The 14409-nt window shown below is 37.3% G+C and overlaps 1 protein-coding gene and 1 long non-coding RNA gene across 4 annotated transcripts in view; both read left to right on the forward strand.

Annotated features, from left to right (window-relative positions):
* The window catches only part of si:ch211-145g9.7, a 72944-nt gene extending 63512 nt beyond the window's left edge, over positions 1–9432 (forward strand). For 2 of the 3 annotated variants that reach the window (XR_012382245.1, XR_012382246.1), the window contains exons 3-5: positions 8671–8755; positions 8829–8875; positions 8962–9432. This is a non-coding gene — a long non-coding RNA (si:ch211-145g9.7). Of the gene's footprint in view, positions 1–7161; positions 7232–8670; positions 8756–8828; positions 8876–8961 lie in introns of those variants that run through there. The other variant, XR_012382244.1, reaches the window with a different exon arrangement.
* Positions 9433–10456: 1024 nt separating this feature from the next.
* Positions 10457–12694, forward strand: dand5 (DAN domain family, member 5). Its single transcript, NM_212969.2, has 2 exons — positions 10457–11024; positions 11977–12694. Exons 1-2 carry the CDS (start codon positions 10569–10571, stop codon positions 12250–12252), a joined length of 732 nt encoding a protein of 243 aa, NP_998134.2. The 5' UTR covers positions 10457–10568; the 3' UTR covers positions 12253–12694.
* The last annotated feature ends 1715 nt before the right edge of the window (positions 12695–14409 follow it).

Genomic DNA, 14409 nt, shown 5'->3' on the forward strand with positions numbered 1-14409 from the left:
GGCTGTAGTGTATGTGTGTGAAAGAGTGTGTATGGGTGTTTCCCAGTGTTGGGTTGCTGCTAAAAGGGCATCTGATGCGTTTAACATATGCTGGATTAGTTGGCGGTTCATTCTACAGTAATTAATAAAGGGACTAAGCCAAAAAGAAAATGAATGAATGCATACAATACAGTAATATAGAATGAATATAATAAAATTATTAGTTAATTAGGCAAGTTAGGGTAATTAGCAATGATATTGTATAACAGTAGTTTTTTCTGTAGACAATCGAAAGGGAACTATTAATATTGACCTTAAAATGCTTTTTAAAACATTAAAAACTACTTTCATTCTTGCCAAAATAAAACAAATAGGACTTTCTCCAGAAGAAAAATATTATAGGAAAAAGTATGTAGTGAGGGGTTTTACAGCCTTAAAACCAACCTGGGCTCATTGTGGAAACGTAGCCCCGCGGACGTTTCTGCAGACCGCGAAATACGTCCCGGGAGGTACGTATTCGAGCGGTTTTTGTTTTCGCAGATCCGCGTGAACAGCCGCCGGAGGCTGCTGTGGATCGACTGTCCGTCCGACTGGCTGGCTGAACGACCGAACGATCGACCAGGCGGCCGGCCGACCCGGCCGCCCTCCTCTTCCTCCTCCTCCTCCTCCTTCCCTAAACCCAAGTGACGAATTGCAAAAGCCGTCCAGAAAATAAAAAAAAAGCAAAAGCCCTCGTCTTTGATTTCGACCGCGTTTTCTGATCTCGCTGCGTTCTTGCCCTTATTTTTTGGATTCTGTTTTTTATCTTACCTGATTTCTGGAACCGCTCTTCCCCGGACCCGCAGGCTGTTTTTAGAATGTAACTTTCTCGTGACAAAGACAAAAAGCTCAGTAAAGGTACAGGGCAAGGATACAAGACAAACTCACGTGGAATAAATCAGCAAAGAAATGAACACACAGCACAATATATAGAATAAAGCAAACGAGAGACAGGTGAAAACAATCAGGATAACAAGGTCTAAATAAGAGGGCAGGGTAACTGAAAACAAGGAGGAAAGACAAGAGGAGCACAATGGCCAACACAAATTAAGGCACGTCAATGGAAATAAGCACAGGACAAACAGGCAAGCATGGAATCACCGTACACTCAGGAATGACATGGGGTGATGACAATGCACAACCTAGACTAACCAAACTAAAGCTGCGGTCACACTGGACTTGTCTCCCCATAGACTTCCATTCATACGCACGTGAATGCGTTTGAGCGGAAACTCGTGTTCGTGCGTCCAGTTTCGCAGGTTGCTGCGGTGCAAAGTTCAAGCTTGGTGAACTCTGACCTGCGAAATCGCATGACTTTACTGCTTGAGACCAATCGAGGATCAAAACATGACCTCTCTGGACAGAAATTTAAAACATAGAGCAAATCGCTCACTTTTTTAATGTCTAATCATCTTGTTTAATCCTGCCCCTTTTGGCAGCGCCATACAACAGAATTTTGCACAGACAAACTCTAGTGTGACCGCAGCTGAAGGGGTATAAATAAACAGGACATGCTGACTATAATGACACAGAGGGCATGAACACAGGTGATACAGATGAACATAATGAAATGGCGGGGAAACAGAATAAAGGAGCACATGGGGAAGGTCACAAGATGAAAACACAGGGGCCTGACATTTAGATTTATATATATTACATTGATTTAAATATCCTGTACTTTTAAAATACTTTACACGATGAACTCACATACTCCATATTCACATTTTAGATTGTATAATGCTCAGCATATATAAGAACACCCCTCACAAATCTCTCTTTTAATGTCATATTTTTAATAGCAAGTTAAACAATATTATATTTGTGCATATGCATTAGATTAGTCAGTACTGAAGCCAAAACTGGAGCTTATCTGACAAAATAACTGACGATAACGGTCCAAAAACTAGCACACCCAAATTTATGATATAGAAAAATATTAAATATAATTAAAAAAAAAGAAAAATAAAGAGAAGCAAAAAAAATTTACATTTTAGTTGAAATTTTGTATTTTTGCAATATTTTGCTTGAGTTTAATTGTATTATCTTTCAATTTCTGAATATGTTTGGCAACTAAAATATTATTTTAATAAATAAATCTCTTTAATAAGTCTGTTTTGTTTAAATGCACCAAAATACATGGCCTATATTCACTGAGAAATTAATTAAAAAATTCATTTTCAAAATGGGGTGTAGTCAATTATGCTGAGCACTGTATATCACTAAGCTTATTACTTTGGTTGTCTTGAAAATGTATGATTATTATTAATAAAGAGTTGTTTTATTATTTTTATTATTACTGTGTAGTTGCACTCTATGGGCATAACTGAAGCTGACGCGAATCAAACTCTGCATTTTATTGATGTGGTCATGCCAGACCCCGCAGTGCCACATTGACGCTCGTTGTTGATTCACAACTTCAAAGCAAGCCTCTCAACAGCCATAGAGAAAAAGGCTACAAAATTTCCCGCTGCTGCGTGTAAAGAGTCAGACGTCTAATGGCTTGTTGTGTCTAATGCAATCTGATAGACAGTTACAGTCTGTTTACTCGACAGCACTGATAAGAGCCGTCCAGCTCCTAGACTTTAAAAGCGAGACTGTAGTTAATTGCACATTGATAAGACTGACTGAAACAGCACAGGAAAACCAAACGGATGTGTGATTGTGTGCCATATATAAATCTGAGTTATGAAATATATGCTAATTACATATGTTACTTACAAGTTCATATTTGGTTTCAAGTATATGTCATTTGCAACATATATTTCAAGCTATTGCAAAAATTACCATTTACATATACTGTATATGTTTTCAACCATTGGAGTTACATATATGTTCAAATATTTTAAATAAATGTATATGTTCATACTGAAAATGGTCATATATTAGGTTTATAGGTAATACATTTGAACGTATATGCACATACACTCACCGGCCACTTTATTAGGTACACCTGTCTAACTGCTCGTTAATGCAAATTTCTATTCAGACAATCACATGGCAGTAACTCAATGCATTTAGGCATGTAGACATGATCAAGACGATCTGCTGCCGTTTAAACTGAGCATCAGAATGGGGAATAAAGGTGATTTAAGTGAACGTGGTATAGTTGTTCCTTTTGTGTGTGTGTGTGTGTGTGTGTGTGTGTGTGTGTGTGTGTGTGTGTGTGTGTGTGTGTGTGTGTGTGTGTGTGTGTGTGAGAGAGAGAGAGAGAGAGAAAGCAAATATTTGTCTGAAATTGAAGCTGCGAGTTTCTTGAAGTAATTGCTGACTGACTGACAGACAGACAGATGGGTACACAAAGAGTCAGCGTTGTTCGAGGTTGTTTGCAGACTAACAGGTGTAGTTTCGACTAGACGCCTTGCACACTGTCTAGTCTGCAGTTAAACACGACCGTGGAGGGAAAGTGTAATGCTGAAGTCCACATATACTGCACAAAGACACACCCAGGGCCACAGACACTCATACATCCACCAAATAAACACCAATAATGCTAACAATTAGATTCCCCAGTTCATCAAAACGCATACACAAACATATTCGTGCATGTAAACAGTACAATTATAGAAATGAAGAAGTGGTAGTGTTCTGTGTGAAAACAGAGATATGGGCAAGATGTTTACTTGCACGAAAACCACTCTTAAATGGCCGTGTGGAAACGATGATGTCGTGTTTGTGTAGGATTATGTCTGTTGCTGCTTTATAATGGCTAGTTTGGCTAGCAACACCACACACAGTTTGAAGACAACAGTGGAAAAACTCATATTTCCGCTGAAACAAAAGGGGGGTTTGAGAGACCTTCACTCAGGTCTTTCCTCCCTAATGAAACTAATGTTTTCTAAAACAGAAAAACCACATGCTGGCTTATAAGTCATTCTCACAGCGCTCACATGTGCCTTGTAACCCATCAGGTATGTGGCTGTTTGGTGTGACTGAACCAATGCAGCTCTGTGGTGAGCAAATGTAGTAATTTAGTCATTTTCCCTATTCATTTTCGTCTGCTGGGCACAGTGGGCCATTTTTCTATTTTTGTTTTTAACAAGAAGACACATTTACATCACTGTTGTGTTGTTTATAGACGTATGTTACCGATTAAACTTAGTAGTAAAGAACAGATAGGTTTAAATAGGCGTAGTAGTATGCTAATGATTCATTAGCAATTACTCAAAGCGTTCTGAGGATTCACATGTGGGATTCACTGACCTTTCATAACATTTAAAACAATGTTTTTATTTGTTTCTCTTAGATGAAACGATTTTTGTCACTTTACACAGTAATATTAATAGAAACAGGTGATTTTTCGATCAAATTTAAATGTCAGACTGAAGCGCATTTGCTTGGCTCGGCAGCGCACCCTTGTGGTGAGTGAAAAAATAGCCGCGTTTATATTCGCCTCAGATTATTAAATCAGCTAAATATATCGCGAACAGATATTTCTTAACATGGCTATCGGTGAAATTTAATCTAATTCACAACAGGAATGTTTTCAGACCACAAAAAGTTGGTTAAAAAGTTGTCTCTGGCACTTAATGTACTCATCTCCAAAAGCTTTTACTCATTTTAAACAGTCATTGACTCATTCGGTTAATTGTGTTCATTCAGTTCTGGTCAAAATAAGGTGTTCTCATATGACAGCTGCCAACTGTGTGTTCTAGATGCAAAATTGGGCTTCTTATAATGTAAAGACTTGATTTACCTACCAACAAGTTGTGTTTGTTGACCAACAGAGCTGAATATGAATTTTTGCTAATGACTATTGCATGCAAAAAAATAAATAAATTAGACGATCATTATCCTCTCAGAATAGACTGAATGAAATGTCTACACAAGTCCCAGATACAACGAGTTCCAAGAAATGTGTCTGTAAACCTCACCTCATTTCCCCTTTATGTGATACACGCACATACACAAACATTCAAAACACAGAGTGTGCAGTATGTGGTTTGTGGTCAGCTGATAAATAAATGCACTGCAGCCTTCAGATGAGCATGGGGAGAGTTGCAGACGCCTAACACATATTGACACAAAAAAACACATTCCTAAGAACACCCAGTTTTTGTTCTCATCTCTCCTGTGAGGTTCTGAGAATTGACAGGTTAGCCACAAACATGCATTATAGCTTTCACATGGCCTACACACGCTCACCACACCTAATACAGAACATTTGACCACAGAAGGCCATTTTCCTGCTGTGCAAATTTACTAGGTAGTTCAAGTAGGCATTAGTATGCATTAGAATATGTTTCAAAGAGACTTTATGCAGTATAAAAGCCTTTTTTGTGACTCTACACTCTAATAAATGCTGGGTTGTATTAACCTAATATTGGGTCAAATATGGACAAACCCAACATTGGTTTCATTTTTTTGCATAAAATTTAAAAATACATTTTAACACAACTGTGTTTGTCCATATTTGATATTGGTTGTTGATACAACCCCGTGTTTCTTAGCGTGTACTACAATATATACACTCACCGGCCACTTTATTAGGTACACCTGTCCAACTGCTTGTCACCACAAATCAACTAATCTAATCAGCCAATCACATGGAAGCACATCAATGGATTTAGGCACGTAGACATGGTCAAGAAGATCTGCTGCAGTTCAAACTGAGCATCAGAATTGGGAAGAAAGGTGATTTAAGTGACTTAGACAGTGGCATGGTTGTTGGTGCCAGACAGGCTGTTTTGTGTATTTCAGAAACTGCTGATCTACTGGGATTTTCATGCGCAACCATCTCTAGGGTTTACAGAGAATGGTCTGAAAAAGAGAAAACATCCAGTGAGCGGCAGTTCTGTGGGCGCAAATGCCTTGTTGATGTCAGAGGTCAGAGGAGAATGGTCAAACTGGTTCCAGCTGATAGAAAGGCAACAGTAACTCAAATAACCACTCGTTACAACCGAGGTCTGCAGAAGAGCATCTCTGAACACACAACACGTCCAACCTTAAGGCGGATGGGCTACAGCAGCAGAAGACCACACTGGGTGCCATTCTTGTCAGCTAAGTGTAGGAAACAGAGGCTACAATTCGCATAGGCTCACCAAAATTGGACAATAGAAGATTGGAAAAACATTGCTAGGGTCAATATTTGGCATCAACAACATGAAAGCATGGATCCATCCTGGTTTCAATGGTTTAGGCTGGTGGTGGTGATGTAATGGTATGGAAGATATTTTCTTTGTCCCACTTTGGGACCATTAGTACTATTTGAGCCTCATGTCAACGCCACAGCCTACCTGAGTATTGTTGCTGACTATGTTTATCTCTTTACGGCCATGGTGTACTCATCTTCTGATGGCTACTTCCTGCAGGATAACACACCATGTCATAAAGTGTGAATCATCTCGGACTGGTTTCTTGAACATGACAACGAGTTCACTGTACTCAAATGGCCTCCACAGTGGCCTTTATATGCCATAAAGGATTAAGGTAGCTCTGAAGGCGAAGTGGTGTACTAGGAAGGTGTACCTAATAAAGTGGCAGTGAGTGTATGTGTTTTTGAAAAAAAAAAACACTCTTTTCTTAGTGTACTGTTTTAGAGCTATGGTGAAAAATTGTTTAGAAAAAGTATTTCTGCAACACTTTTCATTCTTAAATGGATTTTGAGCTTAGTTTTGAAAAGCAGATGGTGCTCTAGGCCATTTTTTTAAACCATACATCCAAATGCTAGAAGAGTACTTCTGTATTTGGTGAGTAATGTACTGTACATTGGCTTTTATGTTCCTAACTTTATTAATGATTTAGGTTCAGGTGGTTTATGTAAGGAATTGGATGCAAGCAGAGTATGGCTCTTTGTAAAGCACACAGCACCATCTGCTGTTAAAGACTAAGCTCAGAATTCATTCAACAGAAAGTATCTGAAAATATCTCTCTTGGATAATTTTTCACATCATCTCTAAATATTTGAAGTTTAGGAATCCTTGTGCATTTGAACCATTCCTAATGGAGCCACTGATTGCAATAATGAACAGTTTTTTTTAAAGAGGGTATATTTGTTTTTCAAGAGCACATGCTTGTATTTGTGTTGTGGTGTGTGTGTATATGTGCTCTGGTCAGCATCTCTTCTGTTCTCTAAATCCTCCTCTATGTTTTTGCTCTATGCTGCACAATACTGGCTCCATTTGCCCTGCTGGGTGACACACACATAAACAGACACGTCTTTTACCCTGTCAATACGAGTTAATGTGTTCAGAACACTAGAGAAGAGAGCAGTGTGGTGAGTAAATATAAATATTTGTATTAATTAAAATCAGCTACTAAATATTATATATGACATGTTTAATTTTGACATTGTTTGTGAGTAATTTAATCCTATATACTGTAACACAACAGAGAAATTGCACAGTTCAAAGGTGTTCACATTTATTAGAGACAGAGAATAGAGACCAGTTTTGTTAAACTTTCTTGTTTTGTGAAAATATATATGACAGATCGTACAAAATGGATAGAGATGGGGAGAACTTTGGGCCCAAAGATACACTCTTCACAGACACAAACTGATTGTTTTGATTAGCCTTAAATGTCAATGGCTGTGTTACAAATCCTGCTTGGAATAAATACTTGTGTAAGAGCTAATAATGTATGTTCTGTATAGAATGAAGATGATTTTAAAATGTATTTACTACATTTGCAAAGTTCTCATTCTCATGTGCCTGGTCAGGATCATTTATGTTGCTTCAATGACACTAACAAATGCACTCTTATGGCCTCATGGTATAATTAAGTGTCCATTGCATGTACACTTCAAATTCTCGTAGTTCTCTTTTTGTGTACTCTTGTAAGCACCATGAATTTTTCTCACCATATGTGACCCTGAGCCACAAAACTATCTTCGGTTACATATTTGTAGGAAGAGCCAAAGATATATTTTGATTCAAAATGACTGATTTTCATTTTATGGCAAAAACCATTAGAGTGTTAAGACATTTGTTTAGGCTATATTTAATAAATCAAACTGGGTTCATGATCGTGTCAAAACAAGTTGCCATGCGCTTTACGAGCTACGCCACTCACGCTGCTGTTTGAAGCGCTCGTTAGTTATGTTGTCTCTGTCAGTCAAACTGTTATAGGTGGAAATCACTAAATTGGCTTATTCCAACGAGGTGAGCTATTTGCGTTGAGCCTAAATAGACACTAAAAAATCTGCACTACCCCCCTTGCAGGGGCCCCAAGTGTGCACAGAACCCTGGGCCTGTGCCCCTAATGCCCATGGATTAATCCGGCCCTGCATCTGTGTCTGGAGTGAATTGATGCCATGCTGCTTTTCGGTGTAGTGGATTTTTTTCAAATTTCAAAATCCTAAGCTTTACCACTATTTGATTGGATGACAATTGTCCACTCTCATGGACTGCAGGCTTTAAATTAGATGAAATGCTCAGGAAACACAAAAACATGAACTGACTTGTGATGTCCTTTGTAATGAACACAGGGTCCATGGGGGCCAAAATATTGTCCTTACAACCCATAAAACAATGAGAAGCTTATTTGTTCTGCTTTCAGATTATATGATCTCAATTTCAGAAACCTGACCATTTTGACCGGGTTTTGTGGTTCTGGCTCACATGTAGAATATCTTTGCCTGTAATAAATGGTAAAGTAGTTTTTTGTTGACCTTGTTGTTTTGCCATTGGGTTGACTGCATTGTTTGTATTGTAGGCCAATGGCTCCACCTCGAGGCGTTTTTCAGTAACTGCAAAAAAGAGTAGGCAATGCCGTCCAAAATGAGTTCAAGGAAACTCGAGTGAGTAGCATGAATGGTTAAAAACTTATCCAGGAATCCAAACGTGAATAAAAGAGCGCATTTCTTTTTCTAGTTCCCAGAGGCCAATTTTGGATGTCAGCAGGCATCGCATGGACGAAGGTGCATGGCACAGTATGGTATGTGCGTATGTGTGTAAAATCAGTACATTAGCAATATATATACATATATATTCGTGTCATTCATAGATAACAGCCTTCAAGCAGATGTCAGAGAATGAAGTGAGAGGATCCAGTCAGCCCCAGTCCTTCCTGGCTCAACAGAGGCAGTCTGCTACACTCAGAAGGGTCCAAACTAATATAAAACGATGAATTTGCTCATAATCTCGAGTCTGTACATAGCGCCTTGGTGAGACACGAGCTCCACCTGCTGGTTTCTGAATGTATTTGCATGCACATATTAGTTTTATCCTGTAGTATTTTTATTAAAAGCCGTCGATGCAAAAATATTTGTTTATTTGGGTTTTGTGTTCTTTTTATATACAGTTTTTGTAATTTATTAAATTTTATTTATTGTATTTGTAATTAATTATTTGATTTATTAAATATAGCCTAAACAAAAACAAGACCTCGGGATCACTTGTTTACTCGTATCTTCTTATTTTACATACCCCAAATTCAGTAAATGTGAGTAAATAAAACTGAAGTTTTGCCAAACACTACATAATGTTCTCTGGTATTATTTTCGGAACAAAATTCATTACATTTCAGTGTTCTGCAGACTCATATGTCATTATAGTTTAACTATTTTTGAAGTGCAAAATAAAATTACGCTTTTCATTTATTTTACTTACAGAATGATCCCGGTAAAATGCTTTAAATGCATATTTAGGCCTACATAATACTTGGGTCTTTGCGTTTGTTGAATTATCTGTTATTATAAACGCGATCCTCTAATTTAGCTTAATCTTTTACATCTTTGTCGTTGCTCTTTATAAGTGAAATGAAAAGTCTCGTCACTTTGTTGCTCTTTGTTTGCTTGTTCCCTTGGGAAAGTGTTTTCCTGAAGGTCGTAAATATGATTCAGGCTTTTTGTCGTGTATAGTGTACCTGAAGTTAGGGAAAACTTCACACCTGAGCTCAACATCTGACTTCAGGTGAGAAAAGCCTTCAGTACCGTGAGAAAGACACCTTTGGGCAGCCATAAGTAGTGATTATTTTGTATAATCGTTTTCATGCTGAAATTAAGATCATTTTATCACCTTATTATTAAGGTTATTGTTTATTGGATAAATAGTCTAATTCTTGTCTTGGTAATTGGAGCTATATGTGTTTTATTTTTTGAGAAATAAGGGGAAATTGCTGAATAGAAATAATTCGTTTCTTTGTCATTCTAGCCTATAGGTGCTTTTTCTTGTGTAAATAAAAAATGCTATGTGCTACGATTAAAATGTAAGCTACTGAAAGGGTAAAAAAGAGTCTGGAATTGCGTTAAAATATTAGGCTAAAATAAGGACAAAAACTCGTTCCCACGACATGGTTAAAAAGAGATGAAAGGTGCACTTCTCACTGCCTCACGAAACCTCACCTGCCACTGACATCCATTATTGGCTCTTCCTGTGTCTTAACATGTTTCAAACAGCTATATTCACCCCATAATAAAACAATGATGACCATGAAAGCACCTGTTGAGTATATAATGCTCAGCAATGTGTCCATGTCTATAACGACAGCAAGGTGACCGAACGAAACCTTGAACCGCAAGATTTTTCAACAAATAATCGACTATATGTATTTTTAGAGAGAAATAAATTCCCTCTCTTTTTTTTTTTGTAAAATTCTATAATTTAGCTAAAATGACTTTTCAGGTCGGCTTTTTTGTGCTGTTGTCAGTCACAACAATTGGCGCTTTCCCGCGCAATGCATTTCAGCGGGAATTTCACCGACACGTGGCGAAAGACTTTGAATCCTCCGGGAATGGACCAGACGAACCTGTTCGGGGATCTGTCCGAATTGTCAAACTAAACCCTCATTTTCTGCGCCGGGCCGCCGTTAGTCATGTGCCGTTCAGAAATTCACCAAGTCGAGGCGCGTTTCCCGCGTTCTTGGCCCTCGGACGTCCGGGCCCCGCAATCCTGACCCATAGCAAACCTGCGCCTCAGGTGAGCAGCAGTGCAGACAGGAGGAAACAAGGGCTCGAGATGTGGAAGAAAGTGGTGCACAAAAGCGAGCGAAAAAAAGAGGCAGTGGCTCTGCGCATCAATCCCAAAGACATGAACAAACAGAGCTGTGCCGCAGTTCCCTTTACACAGGTATGAGTAGCTTTATTACTGTTCAAAAGAGTTTTTGGTCAAACTCAATAATGTCAGAAATATTTAATTTCTAAATGATTTTAATTCTGCAAAGTCTAGAATACTGATCTATATGATATTTGAATATCATAAACATTATACATTTAATTTATAACTTATTATATACCCTAGGCATACATAATATTCTTTATTATAATATAGCCTAAAGTATAAAGGTAATACGATGTTAGTATATTATATTGTACATGTGTTAACTCTACTAACCAATTGAGCACACCGCGTCAAATTTTGGGTTTTATTTTATTTCAGTTTAATTTAAATGACACTTTTTAATTCAATGGTTGGTATATATATGACCCAACGCAACACGATATTTTAGTGTAGTGGTTATGTTTTTCGATGTAAAAAAATAATACTAACCCAATAAATTGCTGTCCTGAATGGTATGCAATTGCATTAAAATCAAACTACTGCACCTAAAAATCTCAATGAATCAAATCGAAAATTTGATTCATTAAAAACTAAAGTTATTTTGAAGGATGAAGTTAGCAGATGATCATTAAGCAGATGAGTTTACAATAAATAACAATAAGTTACAATACATAAAAACAATAAATACATAAATTACAGTAAATAAAATGTAATAAATTACAAAAACTATTTTAAACGAACACAAAACCCCCCAAAAAACTAATATAAGCAGATCCTTAAGCAAACATGAGTTTTTTTTTTAAACATAATGACGGCATTTTATATTGAGACCACAACATGCCATAAACATGATAAGAATAATAATTAAGCTGATCCTTTTTAACAGTCCGGTTTCTTTAATTTTGACAAAAATAATTATATTTCTCTTGATATCAATTACTTAATGCAATGCCTATTATTTTTATATCACTTTTTTCTATTACTTATGTGTTGAATAGACTTTTTTATTTTCTGTTGACAGCGCATAACGGAGGAGGGCTGTGAGACGGTGACCGTTCACAATAATCTCTGCTACGGTCAGTGCAGCTCCATGTTCGTGCCCTCCAGCGGAGGCTCTCACGGACAACAGAAAGCGCAGTGCACGCGCTGCGGCCCCTCTAGAGCGCGCTCCGTGCTCCTGCACCTGCGCTGCGGGTCTGAGGTGCGGGAGAGGCGCGTCCTGATCGTTGAGGAGTGCAAGTGTGAAACCAGCAGCGAAGAGGCCAAAGTTCAGAACACAGATATGTTTAATTTATAACAGTCATTTTAAAGTTTATAAAAATCGTAAAGGCATTGCTAATATTTAACTCCAGAATTATTTAAAGCAAAAACGCACATCAGTGGAAAAGTTCTCAACCAGGGCGCGTGACAATAATATATAATAAAGTGATAAGAGGAGCCTCTTAAACATTAAAATAAAGTCGGCACACCTCAGCCCCTCTCTGCATCTCTACAATATTTTAATTACGACCTTTCTGTGCAGAAGTTAGTAGTTATTTAAGTTCAATAATGTTGTGTGTGTGTGTGTGTGTGTGTGTGTGTGTGTGTGTGTGTGTGTGTGTGTGTGTGTGTGTGTGTGACTAATAGCCACATCTAATGGCTAAAGCATTTGTTCGTTTTATGTAAGTGGCCGAAATATTAATTGGTTAAGACTGTGTTAAACGAGTCCCTGCAAACAGGAAACGTTTCTATAAATTGCCGTCTGAAATTCAGAGGTATCTTTGTGTTAATTTTGTTGAGTGTTACTTAAACGACTCAGTAATGTCTTATTTAAATGTGCTTCTGTCTTCTTGTGTTGATATGTGTGCATGCATGTATGTATGTATGTACCCTGAGCTCCTGAAAACACCATTCGCACACACTTGAGCGAATAAAGCTCATTCTGATGTCCATGTGTCATTTCATAGATCGCCACTAAATGTCGCTTTTTGTCAAAAAAAAAAACCAAATTTCGTCTGTTTTCATTTATAAATGTAAAATAGAGTACATAAAGACGGTTTTACTTTACTTATTGCTATTAACTTGTCTATTTAATTTCGAGGCTATTTTGTTGGGATGCATTTGAGTCAGCTTAACAATATCATTGCAAGGTTTCTAAGTTATATTGTGTAATCCAACAAATACCATAAAAGTGGTGCACTATGATTTTAACGAAATGACAAAATGTGAAATAAATAATTTGAAGGAAAACATCAACCTGGTTATCGTTTTGTTTAAATGCGTTTCTGTTTTCATTTCTTTAACCAGAAGTCACTACAGCCAGAAAAAATAATAGTACAACAGCATCATTGGGCCAGTATCTTTTCAAGTACATGTTTGTACCCAATTTTTTTTATTACAAATAATGATATGTAGAGGAGAGGGCATGTTAACAATGAACAAGTTTAATTTTATTACAGTTTCAATGTAATTTAATTTCAAAGAACAAATTATTTGATTAACTAATTCATTTTAAATGTCAAAAAAGTTGTTTAGTAAAGGTTCATTCTAGATTTTCAGTAAATATATTTTATTTATTGATATTTTGTAGGCCTGATAATTGACCAATTGGTTGTTTGCTTGCTTTTTTAACAGTCTGTTTATATTATACATTTAACAAATTTAACAATTAACTAATTTATATAGTTTTTTTACCAAAAAAAAAAAAAAAAAAAAAAAGGAAATAAAACCCAACCTGATGTTTCAGAATTATTTAATCAACACATTTCAATGAATGTTGCAACCGTTCCCCTGCTCGGGGTCAGTTGTGACATTTGACTTCGTCTGTTCAACTTTAAATTCTGCATATATTATCATATGTACAAATATTATAACAATATGGATGGGTGTCTGATAGATGTGGGTTTATTATATAAAAAAATTGGGTTTCCACAAAAAACGGTCTCAGAGAAACTGAAGGAAATGCAAAGAAAGTGTTGCGACTGTCCCTCACTATCCCTAAAGGTAAAGCATTAGTAGCCAACCGGTATGCCTAACATTTAGAAAAGGTAGGCTACCACCCTAGTGAGAGCTTTATACCTTTATTTCTGTGTAGGAACATATTGATCTTTATTCGCTCTATGTGAGCAAATAAGCAAAGCCTGATTTTCTGCTTTAATTAGACTATCGTTTAGCATCAAAATGCACTCCAAGTGTAGTTAGACCCCGTCGCTGTCACTCTCGCTCTAATCACTCTTTTCAATACTGTGGGAATCCTCGTGTCGCCTATACGACAGCTGCACTTCAGCCCTGAACGTGTGTGAGAAAAATAAAAGTTGTATTCATCGATTTTCTGGCACCTGGTTGGGAAAAAAGGTCGAGTTTACTCATCCTATACGAAACATCGCCTGGGGGAAAACAAGGGGGTGCTTTACATCGCCTTGGCAGTCTGTCAAAACGGCTTCTTAAATGCAATACGCAATGCGCGCGAGATGCT

Source organism: Danio rerio, chromosome 1 (assembly GCF_049306965.1).
Source record: "Danio rerio strain Tuebingen ecotype United States chromosome 1, GRCz12tu, whole genome shotgun sequence".
NCBI lineage: Eukaryota > Metazoa > Chordata > Actinopteri > Cypriniformes > Danionidae > Danio > Danio rerio.